Raw genomic sequence first — 25,871 nt, forward strand, 5'->3', positions numbered from 1 at the left:
TGCTATAACTTGTTCTGTGGTTTTGAAAATAGGTAAAAAAAACCCCAACCACCTAGCTGAGCAGAAAGCCCAGGCAAAGCCCACCAGGTCTGCATGTCCCTGCCTTGCTGAGCCAGGCTGTGGCTCTGCTGTCTGCTCAGCTCCACTCTTCCCACACTGACATTTGGGGAAAAAAATCGTAAGTCCTTGTCTGGATGCTTTGTGAGCCCACTTTGGTTTGAAATGGCTGGGAGGAACCCAGTGCAGCTTGGATGTGCCCTACTGCTGCCAGCACGGCTTGCGGGTGGGCTGAGGTGGGTTCCCCTTCCATGAGAGGAGATTTTTGGAAATGACTTTTAGGGAATTACTTTTGCCTGATTCTGGACTCCACAAATCGGAGCAGGATTGGCCCTCCAGGAGCAATAACAGAAGAATTACTGCATTGCATGGGCGTCTTTATGTGTTTTTTAAACTGTGCCTCCTAATTATAAATAATGGCTGCGATATGAGATATGATTATGATGGATGGTGATTCTGTATTCCGTGTGCATTAGCGGCTTTAACCTTGCTGGGGTAATTATGTCTCATTTCAAATTCTGATACTATTTATTTGAGGTAGGGGACTGGGAATTTAATTTCTACTGCTTTGTCTTTTAGTATTATTATTATTTGAAAAAGATACCTTTGCAAAATTGTTTTTTAATCATTCCCTCCAGTTGGCAGCACCAGTTTATTAATATTTTCAGTGCCCTTGTGGGGCTGTTTTGGAAATGTTTGCAAAGGTAGATGTTTTGGGGGAATGTGAAGCTGAGGGCTGATGTGTAGGAGAGGAGCTATGCCTGCAAGACACTGGTGTGAACCCTGCAGCTTCAGTCTTCCCAGAGCAGCTGCCTTTGGCACTGTCTGCTGCTGACCCACGTGTCTCTGCCAGCCTGGGCTCCCTCCTCACATGAGGTCCCTGGAGGTCCAGGAGGGGCTGAGCCATCGTCCTGCCCACCCCTCACCATCTTCGATGGCACGTTTAATTAAAAACTGCATCAACCCGAAGATTGTGCACGTGGTCCTTAATCAGTTTGAAGTCTCTGTGAGAATAAAGTAATTATACTACTTGTTTGGTTACAGTAATTAAAACTTTAATTAACATCATTTCCCACCCCTTGGCCTCCATTTACAGATATTCAGGCATGTGATGGGTGTCTGCCAGGGTTGCATCTCGCCATAAAGCTGTTTATCCGGGCGCTGTCTGCCTGTCCCCATCTCCTTTCCCTCCAGCACCAGGCTGGTAAGGTCCAGCTATTCTTGACTCCAGCCCAGTTCTCTCCAGGCTGCCAAGTGTCAACTGCATTCCTGTGTGGGAATGCTCCATGGCCAAGGTGCTGGCAAGTCCTGGTGGGTAGCACCTCCACTTGAGATCCCCTGGGAATGGTGGAGAGGGGGGGAGGTGTTCCTTGAAGATCTTCTGAGGACTTAGTTTTGAATGTGGCATGTGGTTCTGGTCTGGTCTTACCAAGAGCTGGGCTTTCAGAGAGCAGCCCTGCATTCACAGGAGGAATTTGTTAAGGAGACAGCCAGACTCTTCATTTCCCATTGCACAGACCTGCAGGAGCTGAGGTCATGATGATTTGTGGCTGAGTGCTATCACACCTGAAAAGCTCAGGGTGGTGTCCAGCCCCTCTGCACCCCACTGGCCACACCACCCTGTGGTCAGTGATGGGCTCTGTGTTGGCCAACAGGACCCTGTGCTCCCTGAGAGCCTGCAGAAGGGATTGCTGCCTGCAGAGGCAGAGCAGGGAGTTCTGCATCTGTTCCAAAGGAAATCCATGCTGTGTAAAACCTGAGCTCTTAAATATCTTGAGCAGCATCCTTAGGGAAAGCAATCTCTATATTTAAATCTTCTCAATCTCTCGTTTGAAATTGCTCTGATGCACAGACTGAAGGGCCTAATTTCCATCCTGGTTTTGAACAGGGAGCCCACTGCAGACAAGTGGTTTTCTTTGCTCTGAGTTCTGCATGGTGGGGAGCCATGGCCCCATAGCTTTCCCTTGGCTTTTTGGAAATGTATAGAAGGGTCTAGTGTAGCCAGGGATGTGGCTCTCTGCATTGGAAATGCTGTAGGAGGGACAGAAGTTTAGAGTATGGGAATGAAATTTTAAAATGTGAACAAAGATGAAGACCAGGGAATTTAGCTTCAAGAGCTCAAGCTGGAGTAAAAGGGTCTAAGTCTATTGCAAGCAAAATATTTGCAGGCACTCTGGTGTACTTAGTGTGAAGCCAGGCTTAGCTGGCTGTTATCACCAGGATCACTGGCCATGGAATGTCGGAGGATTTCTTCTCTAATCCTGAAAGTGTTTGTGTTTGGAGCAGGGACTGTTTTATGAGGAAAGGCAGGACCTGGAGTTTTGATCATGCCATGTTGATAGTGGAGCTGTTGATCACAAAAGGTTAAAAAAACGTGTGGCTGTAAGTTTCGGTCTTCTCCTGATGGCAGGGGTTGAATTCACATGGGGTCCATCGTGTAATGTATGATTTTGTCATTGAATCTGTAAGAGATTCTGCATGCCCAGTCCTGCTGCCTGTGCTGGCTCCTAATATGTAATGTCACTGTGCCCTGCGATATTTAGACCCTGATTGTTTATTGCTTATCAGCTTTTCCTGGGCAGTCTGGTGTGATTTGTCCATGGAGATAAAACACTAGGACAGCCCAGAGCTGCAGTAAAAAGAGGACTGATGGGTAAGAAGGGATCAAAGCTGGTGTTATATGGGTGAAGCTGAACCCCTCATGCCATCAGTGTTGTCCTTCTCCCTTGTGTGGAGGTGAATGTGCAGTGGATTTTGTTCCTATTATAGGAACCTATAATATTTACCTGGCTGCAGGAAATGGCTTTTGGCTCTCATGCTGTGGAAATAGTGGCTGGTGCACTTATGTGTTTGGAGCTGAATGAGTGGGGAGCTGAGATGGGGCTGCAGAAGGTGTTGGAGTCTGATGGATGGGTAAATGCAGATATGAGCCCTCGTGCCTGTGCAGGCAGCCCCACTGAAACAGGGGTTGTCTGGTGCTGAATGTGTGTGTGGGCCTGCTGGGGTGGGAGGGGAGCTGACCAGGGGGAGTACCCTGAAACAGATCCTCATTTGGGGTATGTCCCTCCACTGCTTCCAGTCTGTGGGCTTTTCCTGCCACTGGCTCCTCTGTTTGCAAGGCCAGCAGTCCCTGGCTAGTCCTCAGGCAGCTCTTTCTTGCTGCTGTGGTGTTTAGGGACCAGGAAGGAAGAAGCTATTTTCCTGGAGCCGAGAGGGGAGGAGGGATCCAGCTGATCTCCAGCTGTACTACAGCTCTGGGAGCTCATACTTCCTCCCTGACATGTCCCTGGTGAAGGCCTGTTACTCCCTCCCTGCCTTTTTTCCCTGGAAATGGGGTGGTCCCCGTTCCTGTTCTCAGGCAGCAAGGCTTTGAGCCCCTGGCCGCAGGCAGAGACTTTGCCTGATCACTGCTCCATGTCCCAGGTGGGCAGGATGGTGAGGGTGGTGGGACAAGCCTTGGCATTCATGTTGGGGTTATCTTTGTCTGGTTGCATATCTGGGCAGAAGCTGACAGAAGCTCAGGAAAGAAAGTTTATGTTGCCCTGTTGAGCTGAGCAACATCATTAAGCAGTAAATAATTTTGATTTGCAGAATAAATAGCAATTTCTAATCTATGGAGAGGCTTGGGATGGTGGCTGTGGGTCTGCTCTGCTTGCTGTGATGTCAAAGGGGACCAGCAGCCAAGGGTTTGGGCTGGTCCCCATGTGATCTCTGGAGGAGCCCGTGCCTTGGCAGAGGAAGAGATGGGTTTTGTCTTGAAAACTCAGTATTGAGTCCTTCAGGTGAAAGCTTTCTCCCCAGGGCCTTCTCTGGAAGGTTTAGGTATTAACTTGCCCCAGGCTGGTCACATGCAGCCTGAATCCTGTGGGAGCTGTGAGGGTGACACATTGCCATGGCTTCATTCATGCCTTTCATGCCTGGGGCCTGCTGAGACTCTTGGGATGCCTACAGTAATTAATGAACAGGAGAAAAAATAATCTGGTATTTCTATGATGTGCTCTGCCCTTCACTGCTGTCACCCAGGGCTTTATTTTTACATGGAGAACAGTGGGATGCAGAGAGGAGATCCCTGTTGCATTTTGCTTTGTGCTCTTCCTGCCTTTACCTTCCATTTTGCAAGGCTAAAATTCCTTCTCCTATTACTGGGCTTTCCTACCTCTAGAGCTCTTTCCTTTCTTCCCAAGGCTTGAGAAAAAGCAGGATTGTCTTTCCTGCCTGTGCTCCTCTCCCTTGCAAGGGACATTTCTTTAGTGGGATGTGGTGCTGGGGTTTCACTGGATATTTTTGCTGGAATGGGAGCAGGCACTGTGTTGCTGGAGGTGTAGTTTTGAGATGCTCTGTAGCTCCCTCCCTGGGGAGCTGATGCCCTGGCAGCTGCCGTGCTGCCCCCAGGGACACCCTGGAATTCCTGTCAGTTCTCTTTAGCCTTGGAGGCAGAGCCCTGGAGCAGCATCCAGATCGTGCAGGCTCGGTGGCTGCACGCCTGCTCTGTGCAGAGGTTAAGTTCCATCACTGTTGCTTGGCTGAGGGTCAGCAAAGACTGCCACCTTGCCAGGTCATAGCATCACATGGAGGGGTCTCTGGGGCCCCCATCCCCCTTCCCTTGTGCCACTCAACAGCTGCCAGTGCCTCCTGCCTGCTCCCTGGCAGCCCCAGGGCAGCGCCTGCCCATTGATTTGCTTGTTGGGGGCCCCTCTGACTGCCTCAGCCCTGAGCGATGCTGATTGGGAAATAATTGCAATAATAATAGAGATATTTTGCTCCTGAGTGACTAGACGATATGAACTGGGCTCTGAGCCAAGAGGGTTTTTTGAAGGGCAAAGCTGAGAAATCAATGGCTCAAGACTGCCGGAGCTGCTGTGGGGCGTGGGGCTGGGGGCTGGCAGGGATGGGGATGGGACCTAGGACTTTATTTGGGATGAAAGTGGGGCAACTGCCTTAACTCATCACACATTGTGTGACTCCCAGTGGGAGCCTGAAATTCCTCCTACCACTTCATTGTGACTTCACCATCCGTCAGTCCTCCCACACCTGGGTTTGACTCTGCCAGAGGTGCTTCTCCTGTGCGTTATCCTGGCATTTGCTCCCTCTTTCCAGCAGTTCAGTTTTGGTACAGAAAGATGGGGAGGATTTTTCTGACAGTGTCTTAATTCTGTCAGAATTGCTGGAATAGTGTGTTGGGTTTGTGTTTCCCATCCTGCTGATGGAGCAATGCTGGCAGACCTGGTCAGGAAGGTTTTGGGAAGGTTTGCAGATGGTGAGCACGGAGCTGGTCAGTTGTATGCTGTGCTGCGTGGGCTGGTGCCAGTATAACTGGCTCTGCTGAGCCCACTTAGCATGGTGGAGCACCACTTGTGTGGGTGGCTGAACAAGAGGAAAAGATGGAAATGAGTTTAAATGAAAGAAAAAGGCGGTTGAGAAGTTTGGGAAGGTGTTGCTGCATTTTGGGGGCCTGCTGGGTTGCTGCCCTGCCTCCTTCTCTCTTTTCTTTCCTATGGCAAACCCCTGTGCTTCACCCAGCTCCCACCCTACCTCCCAGAGAGGTGCAGTGAGTGTGTCCTCAGCCCACATGGCTGGGCTCAGGATCCTGCCTGGGGGTGACACACTGGCTTTGAAAGGGAACATTGATAAGCACAGTTGCTTTGAAACCAGCTGGGTGAACCCGTGTCACATCTGCCAGCGTCGGTGAGGTGCTGGATTTGTTGCTGAGCATCTGAGCGTTGATTTAGGTTATGTATCTCCTTGTTTTTTGCTTTATTGTACCAATACGATTCAAGTCCCAACATTCTCCAACTCTGGGTGATATTGGGCCCAGGACAAAAGCCTAGCTTGTACTCATCTTCATCAAGTGAATGGGTTTCACTGAATGGAATTGGGCAGCTTACCTTGCTCCTGGGCAGGTCAATGATGAGGCAGGAGCATCCCAGCCCTGTGTGAGCGGTCAGTGAAACCTTCTCTTGCAGAGGAGGTGGAGAGGACAGAAGCCAGCTCTGCCAGAGCCGAGCAGCCCGCAGCTGCCTGCCCGTCTGGCGGGGGGTGTGTGTCTGATGCTGGTGCATTCCTGGGCAGGCAGCTGGCAGGATGGCAGGGAAGGTGGCTGGCCAGCCGGCTGGGGGAGCCCGGGGTGTCAGCTGCCAGCCTGCCCCGCATAGCTGGGATGTTTCTGTGGGGCCCATCCTGTCATCAGCCCTGGGACAAGCCCCTGCAAGACACATCCCCATAGTCCTGCTGCTGGCTGCCCGTACCCTTCTGTGGGGTGTTCAGCTCCTGCCCCATGGCACAGAGCAGCCCTAGGGTTAGCCCTGGTAAAGCATGAGCATAATGGCATAAGCCATTAGGCACTCCTAATGGCAATTCCCTGGTTATCTGAGCAAAGCCAGAGGCAAATCCTCACCACCCTGGATGCTGATGTTTGGTAACCTGAAATACAGTGGGAGGCAGCAGGAGCCACTGACTTGACTTCCCTGTTCTTGACCCCCAGCATGCCAGTGTCCCCCAGCTCCCAAGGCCGTGCCCATGGGACAGATGATGCCATGGCCCTGCAGCTGCTCCTGTCCCTGCCTTTTGTTGCACCTTTCTGGGTGAAGGGAAGAAGAAAGTGTGTTTCCTTGGAGCAGCTGATCCAGGAATTTCATTTCAATCCTTTCCCTTTCTTTGGAAACTGGAGAAGGGTGCGTGTGTGGCAGCTGCATATCCTGGGGAAAGGCATGTGGAGGGGCAGGTGGTGTTCCTGTCCCCACACTGTGTTACTGCCTTGGGGTGAACCCAAGCCATTTGCCAGGAGGGGCTGTGCAGGCTGACCCGCCAAGGCCATTCCTTTCCCTGTGAGCCCCTGGCTGGCCACGGGATGTGCCTTTTCCAGCTGTAGGCTTGTCAGCGTGGTGTTGTGACACTGTGCAGCAGCTGTCACCTCTGCCCCGCTGTGGCCAGGCTGCATAGGCCCTCTGTTGCCTCTGGGAGGTGGCCCCATGGCTTGCAGGAGCAGCTCTGCCAGGACCCACTCCTCTTCTGGTTATATTTGGCCTATCCTATGGCTTTTGGGTGGATGGTGCCAAAATCAAAGCAGAATGCTGGGGGTGTTCACACGGCCCTGCTCTCAGGGAGGGCACATGTGTACCTGCTGATTTGGGTGTGGGAACCTGGGGCCTCCATGGTGCCTGAGCTGTGAGCACCAATGGCCTTGGGAGGGGAAGGTTTCACTCCTGGGGCTGCTCTCTGCCCTCCACCCATGACAAAGCATCTTCCTCCTCCCAGCTGATCAATGTGCTACAGAGCTGCTCACTGGTAAGATGACAGGGCAGGAGGGGAGCAGGACATGGGCACAGCTAGGGCAGGGTCCTCTTTCCAGCATCCTCTCCTCACAGCCGTGTCTTGTCCCTGCCTGTTTAATCTCTGTCTCCAGTGGAAATCCTTGGGGCTGGGGAACTCTCTGCTTCCCTCAGCATGTGTTGAGAGGGAAGAGGGGAGGCTTTGAAATGCACTCCCATAAATAAGCCTTTCTTTTGCGTTGCCTGTCAGTACCGTGCGAGCCCCGTGGAACTGGAAAGGGTCCCCGTGAAAAGGCTGCAGAGTGTGTTTCAGGCAGATAAGTCCCTGCCTTTGAAGTTTGGCAGGCGGGCAAAAGCGCCCTCCTCTTGTAGCTGCTGCCAGCCGCTGCGAATTAATCACAGCCCTGCACAGATAAGAGTACAAAGCCTGGCTGAGCACTTCTCCTGCCCGGAGGAGGGGTCTGTGGGGGACCGCTCGGGACCCAGGGTGGAGGCTTGAGAGCCTGGAGGTGGGGAGATGGAAGGCTGGGGTGGGAGGGCCCATGGGAAGACTGGCTGTGGGGTAGTGAAGAGCCCCCTCTTCCTGGAGCTGGGCTTAGGGGTGTTCCCTGTCAGATTGGGTCTCTTGGGGACCTTCTCTGTGGGTCCCCAGGAATGTGGTTTTGGTCCTTTGGGGAGCCAGTGGCCCACCCAAACACCTCCCAGACCCTGCTCAGACCTCTGCTGGCGTGTGCTAAATCCAAAAGCAGCCTTGGCATGCTGCAGTTGCCTTCCCTCTCTGGCTGTGCTTCCTCCCTCTCCACCTGGTGTCCCTGGCCCAGACTGAGCTGTAAAGCCCTGTCCTCCAGTGCAGTCCTCCTCTGGGTACTCTGCCAGCGCTGGGTGGGTGCCAGGTCATGGCTGCTGCCCTGCATTCCTCTCATTGCCTCTTTCCAAAAGTCGGCTCTGGGGAGATGCTACTCTCTGCCTTGTGCCCATTGCTGGTGCCCTAGGGATGTTGAGGGATTTTTCTCCCGGCGGCTGGCTGGTCAGCAGTGGTTATGGCAGTGCCTCCTCACCTAGACTAGCCTGAAGGGCACCTTGCCCAGGGGAGAAAGGAGCCCAGGGGAGAAAGGAGCTGTTTCTTATCAAAGTGTTTGCCTACCCCAAAGCCTTGTATGGGATGGCAACTCCTTTCTCCAGGCAAGACAAAGCCATCCCCAGGACCCTCTCTGGGTCTCTTGGGAGAGGACTTTACATATGCCCAGCTGGGGTGTGCAGTGGGCAGTCACTCATTACACCTGGGTCACCAGGGGTTGGAGTGTTGCACCCCATCCTTTCCCTTCCTTCCTTTGACAGGGTTCTCAGCTTTTGGGGTGCAGGTCTTAAACCCCTCTTAGACTGAAGTTATGCTGGGTGCTGGCCCCATGGGATGGGCTCGTTGTTTGGGTGGGGAGGGTGTGCACATGGGTTTCTGGCAGAGCAGCCTCTGGGCTTGCTTTGAGATGATTCCCCCAGGCAGGGAGTTTATCATTTCATGCCTCTGGTCTTCCCCATGTCCTTAACAAGGCAGCAGCCCTTCAAGCCCACCCTCACTCCTGCTCCTGTGCCTCAGTACAGCCCCGGGAGCCGGTTGCCCCTTGGGGCTCCTGCAGCTCCTGGGAGGAGGCACCACCACTGAGTTGCTGCCTGAAGCCAGCCTGAGGCAGGCAGGAGCAAGGGCAGGAATCCTGAGCAAGAAATTAGTGCGAGTAATTATTAGTATTGGGTAATTATATCAGCATCAGGATGAGGAGAAAGGTTAATATGTTTATTTATTTATTTATTTATTTATGGTAAATGTCTTTTCCCCTGGGTGGGAAGGCAGCCAGGGTGGGCAGGAAGGAGTGTGTTTCTGAGGGGGCCTGCTCTGATTAAACTGCATCCTCTCCCCCTTCCCTGCTCCTAGCTACCCCGCAGGTCCAGGGAGGGGGAGGAAAGTGGCCCCTTCCAGTTTCTGTAGGAGATGAGAGGCTCCTTGTGCATTCCTTGTGCTGTTCCACCATGCTATAGTGCAAGCAGCCCATCTTTATCCGGCTGTCCATGGTGGGTAGGTTTGTGTTGGGCTAATCCTGCTGGAAAGGCCCTGGTGCTGGGTTCCCCCTCTGTCTGCACAGCAGTGGGTGCTCTGGGCAGCTGGGTCCTGCTTGCTGTGGGGGGAGTCTGGGGTCTATCTGCTCACACAGGTTGCTCATGGAAGTTGTGGGAAGGGGTGGGAACATCCCCAGGAGTGTTCAAGCCAGGCTGGATGGGGCTTTGAGCAACCTGGTATAATGGAACCAGGGAGCTGGAACAGAGGTGTTAGAACCAGATGATCTATAAGCTTCCTTCCACCCAAACCTTTCTTTGGTTCTGTGATCTCATGCTGGAGAGGAGTGTTAGGATGCATTTTCCTACCATGAGCTAACTTACAGTCTCCCTCTGTGCCCTGCACTTTGGCCAACCAGAAAACATTTTGATTACCAAGTCTTCCAGGTTTCATTTTCCTGATTCCCAAACACAGATTATCCTTAACAGGGGGAGAGAACGGTTCTTGTGTGTGCATGGCCCCACCAGAACATCCTGATGTGTGTCAGGCTGGGTTCCAGCCCCGTTTGACTACTGAGAGTATTTTTAGGTTCTTCCTGGAGCCTCAAATTAACTGGAAGTGCTTCATGTCTGTTGTTTTTTTAATACATCTCTTTCTCTTTCCCAGCACTGCACAGTGCAATAATGTAATGGGGAAATTACCCCGCTAGTTAAAAATTACTGCCAGCGCAACATCCAGCCATAGATCTATTTTAGAAGCAGGGTAAAACTGTATCGATTATTCTGTGCCGCAACTGTGGCCCATAAAAGGATTGGAAAGGTGCGTTTGTCACTTTGCCATAGTGAGGTGGAGATGGTGCCTTGCTGGGGAGTGGAAGGGGTGCTCCCTGTTGCTCTCCCCCACAGAGCTGGCTTGGGAAGGACTTTGCAGGGGAGGAACTGAGAGCTGGGAGGAGATGTGGGGAGGCAGGGTTGTGCTCTGGGGGGGATGCTGGGTACCAGTAGCAAGGGATGCCACTGGGCAGGGGTGCCACATGGCCCTATACTACAGGTGTCTGGAGCTTGACCTCCTCTGATCTGTTTGGAGTAGGACCAAACTTGGTCCTGGACCTGGGCAGAAAGATACCCCTGCAAGAAAGGCAGGCAGAGGCTTTAGCACCTCTGGGCTCCTCAGCACACAGTGGTACCAAGTGTGGGGCTGATGAGGAGCAGAGTCTGTGTAGGGGTCTAGCAAAGGATGATGAGAAGGTGGGTGAATACCAGGACCATTTTGGCTTTTGGTGAAGGCTCTATAGTCCTGTGAAAGGAGGTACAGGGGGCTTTTGGCTGTGCTGTGAGCTCCCAAGAGTCAGCCTGGCCCTGCAAGCCCAGTTGTCACATCCCTGGGGAGAGGGCAGCCCCGTTGCTCACTGCTATGCAGGACTCATCTCTCTCTGGTTGCTCAGGGGTCTCTTTCTTAATTAAATACATTTGTTTTGTAAAACTGCCTAAAAATAATCCGGGGCTGGTGCATGCAGGAGGCTGGCAGTGAATCAAAGGCGCCGCTCTAATTAAACGGGCCCCGGTTTGTTTGTGAGCCGCATACATTTCCATGCTAATCAGCTGCACACCGGGATCCTGCTTTCCCAGCCCGTATCCTCCTGATTGGAAACTCTGCAAATGCTGGTGGCAATTTACTGCAGGAGGGGTGAGGTGGCTGGGATGCTGAGGTGGCTGCCATGGGGGCACAGGGGGCTCTCATGGATGTGCTGGGCCGTGAGAGGGGTGTGATAGTCGGGGCAGGGCTGTGGGATATGCTTGGGGGGTGCTTCCAAACAGCCAATTTGCCCCTCTCCTGTGGGGGGATCCTGAGTCCTGCAGATGGGGATGCTGGACCAGGTCTCTGTGTGTGTCAACACCAGCATGGAGATGATCACAGGTAGTTTGCCCCATCTTGCTGGGCATGATGCTTCACTGCCTACTGCTGGGATTTTTGCAGGATGTATGGCTGGTGTGGCTCCATCCCATCCCATCTCACCCCATCCCATCAGAGCAGATCAGACCCTCTGAGCATTTCTCTGTACTGTGCTCCTTGAGGCTGTCCTATGCCAGGGTCAGCCCAAATCTGGGGCTATCACAAGTAATGGCATGAGCAGGAAATCCTTGCAGCTCATGGAGGTGCCAGTCAGGGTATGCCAAGTGGCAGGGCAAGCTCAGCCCTGTGTGGTTGTGTGCCTGCAGCCTCGTGGTGCCTCCTGCTGCGCTGATCTCCAGGACAGCCAGGAGCTGCTGTGCTTAGGAAGAGCTTTAACGTAATTGTGAGCCATAAGGAGATTAAAGCCTTCGCCGTGTTCCTGCTCAGGGAACAAAGGTGCTTTCTGAACCTCTGTTGACCTCCAACTTCCTTGAGACCCTCTTGACTTCCCCAGTCACGAGTCCAAGTGTTTCTTCTGATGGATGGGCTGATGGGAGCCCAGCCTGTGTGTGCTGCAGCATTCTGCCTGGCAGGACTTGGAGTGCTGTGATGTGTGAGCTGCTCTCAGCACCCCTGGGGCAAGATGAGGTTTGGTGCTTTGCTGCAAGCTGGAGACTCATCTGCTCCATGCTACAACTTGGAGGGGCTTTGGGGTTGAGCAACAGCACATAGTGGGGTGCAATGTGAGAAGCAGGGATGTGTCCTCCCTCCCTGGAGAGAGATGAATGCCATCAGCATGAATGTGGTGCAAATGCACCAGACAAATGTAGTAAAGCGAAGGAGGGATTGCAGTTTGGTCGTCTGGAAAGGGTTGAGATGCTTGCAGAGCAGCTGATAGTTTGCTGTGCTGCAGGGGCTGTGGAGTCACCACGTTGGTGTGGGGTGGAGGAGTGGTGTCCCTAATGGGGTGCACATTCTGTATCCCACATCCTGGGTGTGTGCTGAGGTGTATGAGGGATCATGCTCATCCCCCCTTGTTCTCCCCACAGATCCTCGTGGATTTGCCAGCTGAGAGGAAGCACCAAGCTCTGCAGTACGAGAATGTTGTGGCCCATGAAGGCAGCTCCATCCTGCGAGACCTGGTGCTGAGCCCTGACCGTCAGCACATCTATGCCATGACTGAGAAACAGGTAAGGGGGGGGTCAGCAGTCCTCTGCTCTCTTGACTTGGCAGCCCACACTGCAGCCCTAGTCTACAGTCCTGTGTGCTGGGAAGGCTTTTGGGCAGTTCTCTACAGGGGTCTGCCCTTTGCTTCCTGGGGTTGGAGCTGCCTAGGGACCCTGGGGCAGCTCCTCCCTGCAGAAACACTGTCCTGAGGCTTTAATTGTTAACAGCAGCTGCTTGAAATTCCCATGGTCCCTGAGGACCAAGGGCTTCCTGACCCTTCCTTGCTGTGAGTGGCTGGCCATAAACCTCCTCCTTGTTTTGGCCGTCCCCTCCTGAGCAAGGATTTTGCGGGTCAGCAGGAGCTCCTTGCTGTAAACAACTTTCTGTCCTCTGGAGCAGTTGCCTTTGCATGACAGGGCAGAGGGGGCACAGGGCTGGTACACCCCCAGGCTCCTGGTGTGCACTCCTTGGTCCCTGCCTCTGCTTGTGTAGAGCTAACTGGAGGTACAGACCCAATCTGGATCTGATGCTGTCATCCTGGCAGTGTGGTTTGGGCACATGATAGGAAGTTTTGGTTGTCTTAGAGAGCATTTGCTTGATCCATGACATGTTGGAGGGCTGCTGGTGTGAGTTCATCCATCCGTGGGCTGAATCGGAGTGTAGCGGGTTCCTGTCATGGTGGTGACACCTTCTGGGTCTGGTGTCAGCACACCATGCCTGGTAGGTGACACAGGTGCTGGGGTTTGCTGTGCCTGTGTCTCCCAGCCCCTCTGCTCCTTTGCCCAGCCAGAGTTACGTGTGTGAGCAGGACTGCAAGCAGAGCTGGGAGCCTCACAGTCTCCTGGCCACCAGCCCGAGGGCTTGGGAGGGGAAAGGATGCTGGAGCAGGAACGAAGGTTTGTCTAGACAGTCCTGAGGGGACAGCAGAGCTCTTTTTCCCATCCTCCCACTGGCTCTTTCTGGTTTCTGCTCTGCTGCAGGAAACATGCAGCTTTCCAGGTGGGGCAGAACCTGCATTTGGGCTCCTCCATGCAGCTGTCCTGGGCTGTGTTTCCATCCCTGGCTGCTTCTGTCCCAGAGCCTGTTCAGCCAAGCTCCCCCTCTGCAGGACAGATGTTGGAGAAGTGGATGTCAAGGGGGCAGTTGCATTGACCTGGACTGGGGTTCTCCTCCAGGGACCACCACAGTTGCTGGGACCTGACACTTGTCTGTGCAGGGTTGGCGTGGGGGGTACCCTGTGCCACCACCTACCTAAAGCAATGTCAGGGACAAACAAATGTAAACATTACAGGTGTATTCACCACCCCGAGGGGACTGGTTGGCCAGTGTATCCCAGCCATGTAGACATCGTGCTGAGCCTGTGCTCTACTGTGCTGTTTGGAGGGAGAACACCCCAGGTTTAGCCTTCAGTAGGGAAGTTTGCAAATTTTAATTAGTAAGTGCTGCCCCATGGGAGCAGTGGGGAAACTGAGGCACAAGTACGGCAGGCATGGGCAGCTGCTTGGTGCTGCAGGTTCCTCGTGGCAGGCAAGCAGGAACCCCCTCCCTATCCCCCCTCTTCTCCTCCCCTCTCCTTAATAAAGCCCACTCTCTTCCCTAGTACGCTGGGTGTTATCAGAGTGCTGGTGGAAAGTAATTAAATGAACAGTTGTAACAGAGCTCGAAGGGCTTGGAGAATGAGGGGATTTTAATCAAATCTGGAGGAGCAATTAATAAAAGACTGGTAACCCTTTCAGAGCAGGGCTGCGGCAGCCATGGGGTGCCTGGCTGGCGCTGGGAGCCGATGTGCAGCTGAGTTGGCCCAGCCCACTCTCAAATACTACGAAGGTGCAACAATGAAAGGAGCTTGTTTGGAGTAAAAGTCTCTCTAAGGTGGAAGTGCTGCCTGCAAATGTGCTGCCTGGGCCTGGGAGAGGAGTGGGCGATGGCGAGGGGCTCAGCCTGCTCCCTCTCCTGCCTTCCCACTAACAGGCCTGGGAGAGTCTGTGCTGGGTCTGTCTGTGCCGTGTCAAGGTGTGGGCACAGCAGCCTGACCCACTTCACTCCGTGCCTGTTGCCCACAGGTGACGCGTGTGCCGGTGGAGAGCTGTGAGCAGTACGAGAGCTGTGAGCTGTGCCTGGGCTCCCGGGACCCCCACTGTGGCTGGTGTGTCCTCCACAACATGTGAGTACAGCAGCATTGTCCCTGGAGCTGTGCCAGTGACCTACAGCTGACTAAATGTGTCCATCCCCACTGCTGGTCTCCTTGAGGGCATCCCTCTTGCAATTTGGGCCAAAATGCTGAGGGATGGAATGGTCCAAGGGGTCAGCCATCCCCTCCTGTGGTATCCAGGCTGTGCTTAGGAGCATCCATGCATGGTGAAGCTGCTGCCAGGGCCTGCTTATCCTGCCCATGGGCTGCTGTCTTTAGCATTGCTGTGCCAATAAGAAAAACTGAATATAAAATACTCCTGAAGTCTCAGGGGAGAGCAGAGCTCCGGTACAGGCCTCAGTGATCCGAGGTCCCTTTCTGGGCATCATTTCCGTGCTAAAGGGTCTGTTTGCCCTGGTGGAGCCCAAAGCCCTGCAGGACCCCAGGGGATTCTCCTCCTCACCATGGTGCTTTCATCCCCCTGCAGCTGCTCCCGCAAGGACCGGTGTGAGCGGGCGGATGAGCCCCAGCGCTTCGCCTCCGACCTGCAGCAGTGTGTCCAGCTCACCGTGCAGCCCAAAAACATCTCGGTCACCATGTCCGAGGTCCCGGTAAGAGCACACCTCTGCTCCCTCAGACTCCTCCCCAGCCACCTCCTGACCCCCTGGATGCAAAGGCCAGGCAGAAGGCAATTAAAAATAACTGATGACTGTATGATGAATAGGGAAAAAGGGGAAGAGGGATCTGAGACAAAACAGAGCAAAGTGCGAGGCATTGATGAGGGTGGGACATTGGCTCCATATTGATGGAATAATAAACCAGTTGATGATTATTCAGAAATGACATAACTGAGCAATAAATATTTCTCCATAATGACAGCATGACCATCAGAAATGCTGTTCATAGGCCAGTGATCTAGCTCTAGTTCAATAGCCTGTCTCTGACTCCAGCCTGCAGTAGATATTTTGGGATGAGACATTGATGCTCAACTCACTGCTCTCTCTTTGTGCAGGCAGAAAGGATGAGGCACTTCCCTGAAGTATTTTTCAAGCCATTAGCACCATGAAGAGAATAAGAAACAGCATATGCTAGCAATAAATTGCCAGGTCTAGATATCTGGCACTCAGGAATCCTAAAAAAGTTGGCCAAGGAGTTCTGTGGCCTGGGGATGTATGTAATAATATGACTTTGTAATAAATAACTGAACGTTGAGAAAAACTCCAGAAACAGAAAAGGTGCTCATTTTTTTCTCAGATGCATAAAGGACCAGATAGACAGAGACTGCTTAGTTTTACTTCAGAATTAGAAGAAAAAAAGAAAAAGAACAGGTGCAGAATACACCTGACAATGATTTAAAGATGGGAATATAATTTATGCCAGTCAACGTGGGTTTGTGTCTGACAAACCCCATTTTGCTCTTTGGTGAATTTATGACTTGAATTAGAAGAGGGACTGTGGGGATGTGATGTCTTTAGGCTCCTACAAGGCTTTTGACTTGGTACAACACAACGTTCTGATTAAAAATTAGCATTATACAATATTGATAAAGCACGTGTTAAGTGGATTAAGAACTGGCTCTGTGACAGATCTCAGAAAGTTCTCGTGAGAGGAGAATTGTCACTGGATGGAAACAGTTTGGAAAGCACTTCTGCAAGGGTAAATGTTCTTTGCTAACGTGGAGATAAATGTGATATAGCTGCAGATGGACCTGCTGGAGTGCTGGGACTGGAGGGTGCTACGGGTGAAGCTCCTTCAGAGCAGTTTGGTTTGACTGGGGCTGTTTAGCAGAGAAATTGGGATTTGGTATTGCCAAGTCTAAAGTTAGACATGGATGGAAATTCACCTGGTGTCCTGGAAAATGGTGCTGAGCCCTCACTGCAGGCTCTTGATGCTCCTGGGATGAAGCCAGGAGCTGGGCAGTGTTTTCACCGCTGGGGTAATTATCTCCATCCTGATGGCAGGATGCTGCACAGAGGTCTGGGGTGGATGACAAGGGGATGCTCTGCTTGGGCTGGAGTGCAGCTTTCAAAGGGAGGGACTGATAAACTCCCGTAAACATCATGTAAATGAGTTGAAGGCTGGAGAAAATGCCTTGCAGTGAGAGACTTCCAGAGCTCAATCTGCTTAGCTTATCAAAAAGAAGATTAAGAGGTGACTTGATTACAGAGTATAAGTGCCTTTACAAGGAGCAAATATCAGGGACTAAAGGGCTTTTTAATCTATCAAGGAAAAGCATAACAAGAACTAATGGCTGGAAGCTGTGAAAAATTCAAATTAGAAATAAGGCAAGCGTTTTGTAAAGTGAGAACTGCTGACCCGGGGGATGACTTTGTGAAGGAAGAGGTGGATTCTTCCCCTCCTCGCCTCTGCTGGAGTGGGTGCCTTTCTGCCTTTCTGTGCAACATACTTCAGCCCTGATGCTGTTCTAGTTCTCTCCAGAGAGCTGGGGCATAAAGGCTTGTGGTATGTCAAGGGCAGAGGACAGAGGCTGTGAGTCATTCCAGCTCTTAACCCATTTAAACCTGTGCTCCTTGCTTGAGCAGGGAGGTACATGGATGGGGCTCCCTTGCAAAAACCCAGATCAGGTCTCCCCACCATGTGTGGGTGGCAGAGGAGGGATTGCACCCCCTGTTCTTCTCTGTTGGCTAGACTTACACATAGCAGACAGAGAGGAGCCTGTTTTCCTAGTTCTCTGTGCTGATGCTCTTGCCTCTCCTCCCTAGCTGGTCTTGCAGGCCTGGAATGTCCCAGACCTCTCTGCAGGAGTCAACTGCTCCTTTGAAGACTTCACCGAGTCAGAGAGCCGCATTGAGGATGGGAAGATCTACTGCAGCTCTCCCTCTGCCAAGGACGTCATCCCCATCACCAGGGGCCGCGGTGAGCTTCTGCCCCAGAGTGGGAAAAAAGCCCAAGACAAATGTTGTCCCATGTGTTACCCCACAGACAGATGTGGAGGAGGACAGTCCTCCCATGATTGTGATCCCAGTCTCAGGATCTGAACCCCACTTGGCTTCTTGGGATATAGGAGGAGAAGGAGTTGCTGCTCATGGGAGGCTGGTTCTTTAGTCTCCTCCAAGCCATGGACACAGCTGCTTGGATATAGCCTATAGCAGTGGGCTTGGAACTAGATAATCTTTAAGGTTCCTTTCAACCCACTTTATGATTTTACTTGCAGACAACTCCTGGGCACTCTGATCCTATTTCCATCAGTGAACCATTCCTGGGCAGGTGTGGCCATGGGGTCTAGGATATTCTCCTGACCACAAAACTATTAAGCCCTCCTTCAGTACACCCAGTATAACCCAAAGGCTCAGTCTCCATGCCAGCAAGTTGTGTTTAGCCATAGGGGCTCAGAGTTGTACTTGGGCTCTGCTGGCCTCTTAGGTGTCTGAATGGGGGTGGATGAACACTCTCTTCTTATTGCCACACTTGGTGGATTTTGTTAATTAACTGGACAGAGGTAGTGATGCCCAGCTCCCTCCAGCCTGTCACAAGCCTTGGACTGAATGCTGGGCCGTGCACTGTGTCCTTTCTGATGTCTTTTTTTTGCCTGGGTCTCTTGCAGGGGACAAGCGAGTGGTGAAGCTCTACCTGAAATCCAAGGAGACAGGGAAGAAATTTGCCTCGGTGGATTTTGTTTTCTACAACTGCAGCGTCCATCAGTCGTAAGTGGCCTGGATTTCATGGGAGGGCTCCAGGAACAGATTGGTGGGATGGTGTGAGACTGGGAGAGAGAGTTCTCAGCTTTGTGGGTGCTGGTGTTGCAAGAAGAAAGGGCAGTTGAGTACAGTAGTGTTTACAGTGAGAAACCTCCTCCTTTTGCCCGTGTAAACTGGGATGGTGACCAGAGCACCCACAGTTGGTTTGGGTGTGTGGGAACATGTAGTGTCAGGACAGAACCTCACATAAAAACAGGGCTTTGGGTTTGGCAAAACTTTGGAAGAAAAAGCAAGTTTACTGCACTGCAGACTGTAGAAATCAATCCATGTGACTGAAAACGCCAAGTGTCTTGTTATTGCTGGAAGCAGTTAATAGGAGTGCCTTGGCGATGCAAAAGGAGAAGCCTGTACTTTCCTGCCATGGTACCTGCTTCCCAGGCTTGCTGGAGAGGGAGCTGGAAAGTTACAGCAACATGGGATGGAACATGCCACATGTCCTGGGGCGTTTACCCAAGAATTTCCTAACTGGAAGTAGTAGTGAATTTGCTTTCTTGTCAGGCTGCTGTGAAATCTACTCCTGTAAGGGCTTTTAGACAGCTTGAGATATGCATTTGATAAAATAGAGGAGGTGTGGATTATTGATGTGCTGTCTAAGCAAGGTGTCTAAAGTCTCAAACCACAGCTCCTGATGAGGAGCTGCAGACAGTGTTCTTGAGCAGTGGGGGATGGCTGTGCTGTAGCACCATCAGAGCTGATGCTGGGGTGTGTTTGGGAAAAGATTTTGGAGCTCAAGAATGCAAGAGATTTCATTACTCTGCCAGAAACTCCTGCCATCTCCCATGAATGGTGGCACTCTGGCTGATCAGTCATTATAGACAAGAAAATGCCAAGTAATCTCTTTTGGATGTCTTTTTGCAAAGTGTTGAGCCTGGCTTGGGGGCTCTGCTGGAGCTCACTCCTCCAAAGCCTGTTCAGTTCCCACTTTGATCAGGGAAGAGCAGGTGAGATGCAGGTGCCCTGGCTGGGAACCCACCTGCAGTGATCTCCAGGAGGGATGTGTCAGAGGAGAGCCCCTGCAAAGTTTCTGCATCACAGGGATTCCTTCCCTCCTGCTCTTTGCACAGGGGATAGGGCTCTTCCTGGGAGCATTGTGCCGGTGAGGGAAGAGAGACTTTACAAACTTGACTTTCTCCCTCACCTTGACTCTTGAGATGAGCTTTGTCTCCCTTCACGTCCTGTGGTTTCAATAACATTAGCTCAGCTTTGGCTCGGGCTGCCTGCATGTCAGTATTTTGCAAATCAAAAAGCAGATATGGCTTTTGTTTTTCTAAATGAAAGAAAGATGACTTTTAAGTACAAATGGCATCAGATTTGGTCCAATCAATGGTCCGGTGGGAAGAGGTGGTGAGGGAATTGGCATTTTATTTTATGTGCCTGACACAGGAGGGGAAAAAACCCCTACCCCCCCTGAAACAAACCTACAACAAAGAGCCTGACTGATTTATTGCTGCGTTGATGTTTAATTTTGGATGCATTATTTAAAAAGACTAATTATGGATGCATTAATATTTATGGGCTCCAGTTGAAGCTGATAGAAAAGTCTATGTTCTAAGCTGGTGAACATTATTATTTTTTTTACGTCAAGAGTTCTAGGGTTTGGAGGTAGTTTTAACTATGTGACCTGCAGCCAAAGAACATGACAATACCTCCTGGGATGATGCAATACTTTTAAATACCATTTGCAGACAGGCGTCTTTAATGGATCTCTCTGGAGTTAATAGCCTTTCAGATCCAGGTTTCATATTTTGTGGAGGAAAATCTATATGTCTATACCTATAAATTCTGTATTAGGAACAATAAATATGCTTTTCCACCAGGCTAATGTTTTTCCTGTGGAAACCTCTGATCATTGTGCGTTATGTTTTCTTTTTATATTTGGACGGCTTTGCTTAGGTTGGAAGGCAGAGTTCTCTTCTGGAATCATTTCTCAGCTGAGGACAAAGTGTTTGAGTGAGATTTTTCAGATGGTTGTGGAGAGATGGGAGGCTAGTGAGGCAGCTCTTTGCTGATGTCAGCTGGGGTAGCTCCAAGGGAAGCCAATGCAGCTCCACCATGTGCACCAGGGAGAGCCTGACCCTTCTTATTTTCGGCAGACATCTGGAAAGGCATCAGCAGAATGCGAGCTGTGGGGCTGGTCCTGCTGCTGCATGAGCATCCTGGCTCTCTTATTTCTTACCACCTTGGGGGTCTTCTTCCTATGCATTTTCAGGGGCTGCTGGAACCTGCCTGGTCAAGGGAGGGGTTGCAGAAGAGAAGATTAATCTATCACTTCTACAGGAGAGGAGGGTACAGAAGGCGTTGGGCTGCCTGTATGTTTGGCTGATGTTTTGAGCAGGGGGGTGCCTTCCGGGTAGAGCTCCAAAGCTGTCCCATCTATTAATGCAGGGCTTTATGCCTGTGTGATGGAACTGTCTCCATCACAGACCAGCATCAGTGGCTCCTGTGGTGCTTTGTGCAGGGTCCCTGGGAGCCCTGATCTGGAATTCGTATCCTCTCTGGGGCTTCATTCCTTTCCAGGAGTTACCTGGGAAGCTTCTTGAGGTCCCAGCTTTACTCAGGGCTCCTGAGGGGCTCAGGCATGTCTTTTGGGTATCCTGCTCCTAAAGGCTTGGGCATTAGGCAGGGGATGCTTTTGGCTGAGCTTGGGGTATGCATTGAACAGGGCAGTGGAAACCAAGAGTTTGATGCAGGGAAACGGGGCCCTTGCAAGGGGGGTTGTGGGTGGCCGAGGGTCGCTGCCAGCCCACAGCAGGGGAGCAGGGCTGCCCACAGGCTGGTCTGCAGCTCCTGGGGACAGACTCTGGTTCCTGCAGGGGAGAATGATATGAAAACCCCCATGGCAGGGACTGGGTGGATTCCCTTGGGGGTTTCCAATGGGACACCGATCAAGTGCAGGCATTTGAAAGACCGCTTGGCACCTTTGATCGTGTAATGAATCAGCCCGAGTCCAGCGCGTGCACGGGCAGATGTTGAGGTTGTCTTTGTCAGAGTTAAACACCTTCTTCAAAGCATTTGTGGGGAAATGAGTCCCCTTTTAAGATAAAGATGTAACGCCAGGCTCCCTGCCTGCCTCTGGCAGAACTTGCTGGCGAGGAGGGGGAGTAGGGAATCCTCACAGAAAACTAGTGAGCAATTCCAGGGAATAGTAAGATGTATTTATTTCTTCCCGCTGTTTCCATGTTTCCTTGCTGGATTTCTCCTCTGAAAACTCTGTTTCATAAATCCTGTTGTGGTTTGGCTTTTTGGAGTGTGTGGCTTGGGAAGGGAGCTGGCAAGTGGAGTGGGATGGGGAAGAAGATGAGAGCCTTTGGTGCTTCCTTCAATTTTGTGGGCAGGTTTTGCAGAGCTGCTGGTTTTTCAAGCACCAACGTGCTCAGCACATCACCAGCATGTCCTGCCACTGCAATGTGGGAGCAAAAATCCAGGTGGTTGCAGAGGGAAAGGGGGAAAATCATATCAGCAAGTCTGATTGCAAGAGGGAATCTGAGCCTCTTGGAAGCCTCTCTCCAGTGCAGGAGGTGGTTGTGATGCTACCAGCCTTGTGGTTGTGCCTCAGTGTAGTGGCAGCTGTGACACCCATGTCCCATCAGCTGCAGGGTGCTGAATTTCTCTGAGGCTAGAGCAAGGGCAGAGATGCCAAATGGCTCTAACTCCTCCAAGCTGGAGAGATGTGACTCTGCTGTGTCTCTATCCCACAGGTCAGGCCTTCTCTGTAAGCCTCATTAAGTAAATGGGGTTTTAACACATGTCCCAAGGGCTGGGAGCAGTAGGGTTGTGCTGGTATGGCAGGGCAGGGCTGTTCTGGTGGCCGAGGCACCTGTTGGCACTCGTGGGACAATGCCAGCCTTTGTGCCACTGGGCTCCTCTCTGCAGCCTTTCTTTCTACCTGCACGTGGTGTGGCTGCTCCTCTGTTGGCCCACTGCTGCTCGTTTCCAGATGTTTACAGATGCTTTCTTTTCAAAGGCATGCACAGATGGCTGCAAGCAGTTGAGCGAGTGTACCTGAGTTTTCATGGCTGAGCTGTGTGGTGGTAACAGATCCCTGTGTGTTCCTGGGCTGGGGCAGGTGGAAAATCCTGTAGGATGGCCCCAGAGACAGCTCAGCATAACCTGGTTTATATCATATATATTGTGAATGAGGGGTCTGGTACAGCCTGGTCTTAATGCTTCAGCTAAGTGTCTTTCAAGAGAATTAACTTAAAACCCAGGGTATGGTTCTGCATCCTCCAGTGTGATGGTGGATGCTCTGGACCACCCTGTCAGAAAGGACCTTGGCAAAACCTGGCAGGGATGGAAAATAATTGGGTTGGTGTGAAAGGAAGGGCAGAAATGGATTGAGGTGGGCAGGGATGGGGGGAGGTGAGAGCTGACTCCCACCCCATGCCTTTCCTGGGCACCAGTGAGGAAGCTGCCTGTAGGTCTGTGTAGGGGCTGGAGGGACACTGACCATCTGGTTCCACTGCTCTTCAGGATTTCCCCTTCTCCCTAGGGTGGAGAGATGGATATGAAGCCCAAAGCAGTGCAGTTCAGCCCCTCAGCCCTGACAGCTGCTGCTCCAGATGCAGGCTGTGCTGGAGCTGAGTATTCACTGAGGATGCATCCTCCTGCCAAGAGGAGATCTGAGGAACAGTCGGGGGGCTCGCAGGCGGCTGTGCTGTGCCTGCACAGATGCTGTTTTTATCAACACTGTGTTTATAATTTCCCTTCTTAATGGACCTCCCCTGCTCTGCTCTTGGTGCCATTCAACTTCCCCCTGTTCCTCCTCCCTGCCCTTCACTCCATGTCCTTCCTTCCTTCAGGGACGTGCTGCACCATAGAAATAGCCTCAGTGTCTGTGTGTGTGCAGTGCTCACACCTCCTGTCCCCCTCGTGTTTGCTGCTCAGGCTTATCTCACTCCTGTGGATGCTGTTTTTGTTTCCTGCCCCCGCTCTTCATTCTGATGAAGAGCTTTGGGCTCCTTTGGGCACGTGGCGTGCCTGGGGCTGGCAATGCAGGAAGGAGAGTGAGTGAAGAGTCTGGATCCAGCACTGCTGGCTCTCCACACTTCCCAGCAGCTACAGCTTTGCTTTGTGTCATGTGTGGAGACAGCTGGAACCTCTCCGTGGTCACTGGAGGTGCCTGCACACTCAGGGAGGCATCAGTCCCTGAAGCTATCCCTGGGTCTGGGCTCATCCTACAGTGATGCTTTTGGCTCTGTACCCACCCTGGAGAGGCATTTTTGCTGTCCTTCTGCCTTGTGTGCACCTCTGCTTCTCTGCAGCACTGTCAGTGTTTCCCTAGCATGGCATGACCAAGTTTGGGATCATTTATGGAAGTGGAGGGGAGCAGTCCTGGGAGTTTTTGGCCCAGCTGTGGGGTGAGATGTGGGCAAACGTGAGGGCTGTGGGGAGGCTCTGGCTTTGACCCTGGAACACTCAAAGTTGGGCAGAGCTGCTTTGTTGCCTGCCCTGGCTGGGGGAGGTTTCAGGCCAGCAGTGAGCTTGGACTTGTTTTGGGATGGGGCACTGGGCAGAGAGTGACCCTGAAATGCTGCTCTGAGGCTGGTGCCACGCCTCTCTCACGAGGTCATCAGGAGGCAGTGGGTCTGGCCCCCTTTCCCTGCCTCGCCTGGGCTTCATCTCCACTGGCACCTGGCAGGGCTGGGGAGGAGGCAGATGGGGGACAAGCTGTGGGTCCATATCAGTGCTGCACCCCCACCATCGGTTTTCTGCCTCGCTGGGCTTCTTGCTCTCCTGGCACGCTTTGGGGAGGCGGAACACTTCAACACATGAAGGAGAGCCTCCCTCTAATTACCAGGAGTGATGAAAGCCTCTTAGGCAAGAAGTGATGAGGGAAGAGTGCCTGACCGTGGGAAGGAGAGAGACGGCACAGATGGCATCATGCTGCCGAGCAACCTGCTCCTGTGCCAGGAACAGACAGCAGTGGCACACGGACACACCGGGCTGTGGACACACTGGGACACCACCCCAGGCACGCTGACCAGCAGCCAGGGATCCTGCCTCAGCTCCTGTCCTGGGCTTGCAGGGTGCTGTGGTGCTCAGACAGCCGTGCTGAGGCTAGCAGGACTGAGGCAGGCTGTGAACAGCGTTTCACTGTGGTGCTGGCACCCAGGGGCTGACTTACCACTTTGATCTGGACCGGCTCTAAATGCAGCAGAAATGCTGCAGAGCAAGGTGTGTGTGGTGAGTGCTCTCACAGTGGCATCTGATGTCCTTATGGCAGAAGGAGAACCTTGGCAGAAGGGAGAATGTTGAAACCTTTGCCGAGGATGGGTCTTTAGGAAGGGCTCAGTTTAGTTAGAAGCAACTGGAAGGGCTAAAGTAGGAAGGGGGAACCATGCCACCTCAGTGTTTACATGGAGGATGACCCGAGATCCTTTGACAAGTGGAGACCAGGAGATCAGATGGGACCTGCAGTAATTAAATAGCAAAGGAGACCCTCAGGTGAGGAGGGTCTTGAAATAGCCAAGATTTGGCTTTGACTGTGAAGAACTGCAAAGTGGAGCTGCAGCTGTTGGGGCTGGGGTACAGGGCTGCATCAGGAACTTCACGCAGCTGCTTTGAGATGCCTTGTGAGGTGGTGGAAGGGGGACTGGAGAGTATTTTTGCAGACCCTGAAGGACTGGAAAACCTCTTATTTGGAAAATGGTGGGGGTGATTCATGGTAGGCTGTGCTGCAGCTTGGTAGCTGGGCCCCAGCATGTGGCTTCTGGCTGCTTGTGCTTTTCTGTTAGTGCTACTCTCATGAGGATTAATCTGTATGCTCCCTGTCCCACCCCTCCATATCCTGGATTTTTCTGTCCACTGGTCCTGCCTGCAGGAGGGCAGGAGCTGTCCTTTGCCTTTGTTTGTGTTCCCTTTTCCCCCCCACCCTCTGCACCTCCCTCCATCAAAGCAACCAGAGATAGGAGGTTGTGGCTCTGCTTTTAAGTTGAATCTCTGCAGCTGAAATAAAATTGCATATATTTGCATAAGGAGCATCTCAATTAGCATATTTGTGGGTAAAGCTAAAAGGGCTGTTCATTTGGAAGTGAAAATGTGAGCGAAACATGGAAATGACTTCCAGCCCCTTTTGCAAGCAGCTTAATTAAATATTTCCTTAGTGTGTGCGCATGGATTTGGGAAGCTCTTGCTGTATATGTAATGGTGTGTGAAACCCCAGGGCAGGCCAGGAGACCTGGTCCTGGAAAGCCTTGGGTGTGTCTTTGCACCCTGAGCTGCCCTCACCCTGTGGTTCCCTCAGGTCCCCACACCTCCAAAGAGACAATTCTGCTGGAGGGTGAGGGATTTAGCATGCCAGGCTCTGCCACCGAGGATATCTTCTCCAGGGAGATTGTCTTTCTGCTGCCTCACAGGGTGATGCTGTATTTTCCTGTCGTTTCCCAGGGGTAGAGGCAGAGAGGTAGCTGTGATTAGGAGGAGGATTGGGCTGGGCAGGGCTGCCTGCCTCCTGCCAGAGCTGTGTTCAGGGAAAGAGCTTGTCTTTGTTTAAATATAATTGCTTTGGGCCTGATCCTTTTGATGCTCAGATCAGTGAGAAGCAGGTATGAGCCTTCTAGGAAGAGAACTAGTGCTGCTGCTTTTTTTTT

At 52.1% G+C, this 25,871-nt stretch overlaps 1 protein-coding gene across 4 annotated transcripts in view; it reads left to right on the forward strand.

The window, feature by feature from the left end:
* PLXNA1 (plexin A1) overlaps positions 1-25,871 on the forward strand; it is a 115,576-nt gene that overhangs the window by 36,884 nt on the left and 52,821 nt on the right. For 3 of the 4 annotated variants that reach the window (XM_015641176.2, XM_015641177.3, XM_033517434.1), the window contains exons 4-8: positions 12,315-12,455; positions 14,496-14,596; positions 15,051-15,174; positions 17,287-17,440; positions 18,129-18,228. In XM_015641176.2, coding sequence (XP_015496662.1) covers positions 12,315-12,455; positions 14,496-14,596; positions 15,051-15,174; positions 17,287-17,440; positions 18,129-18,228 — 620 coding nt within the window. Of the gene's footprint in view, positions 1-12,314; positions 12,456-14,495; positions 14,597-15,050; positions 15,175-17,286; positions 17,441-18,128; positions 18,229-25,871 lie in introns of those variants that run through there. The other variant, XM_033517435.1, reaches the window with a different exon arrangement.

The sequence above is a fragment of the Parus major genome, chromosome 12 (genome assembly GCF_001522545.3).
Source record: "Parus major isolate Abel chromosome 12, Parus_major1.1, whole genome shotgun sequence".
Classification (NCBI taxonomy): Eukaryota; Metazoa; Chordata; class Aves; order Passeriformes; family Paridae; genus Parus; species Parus major.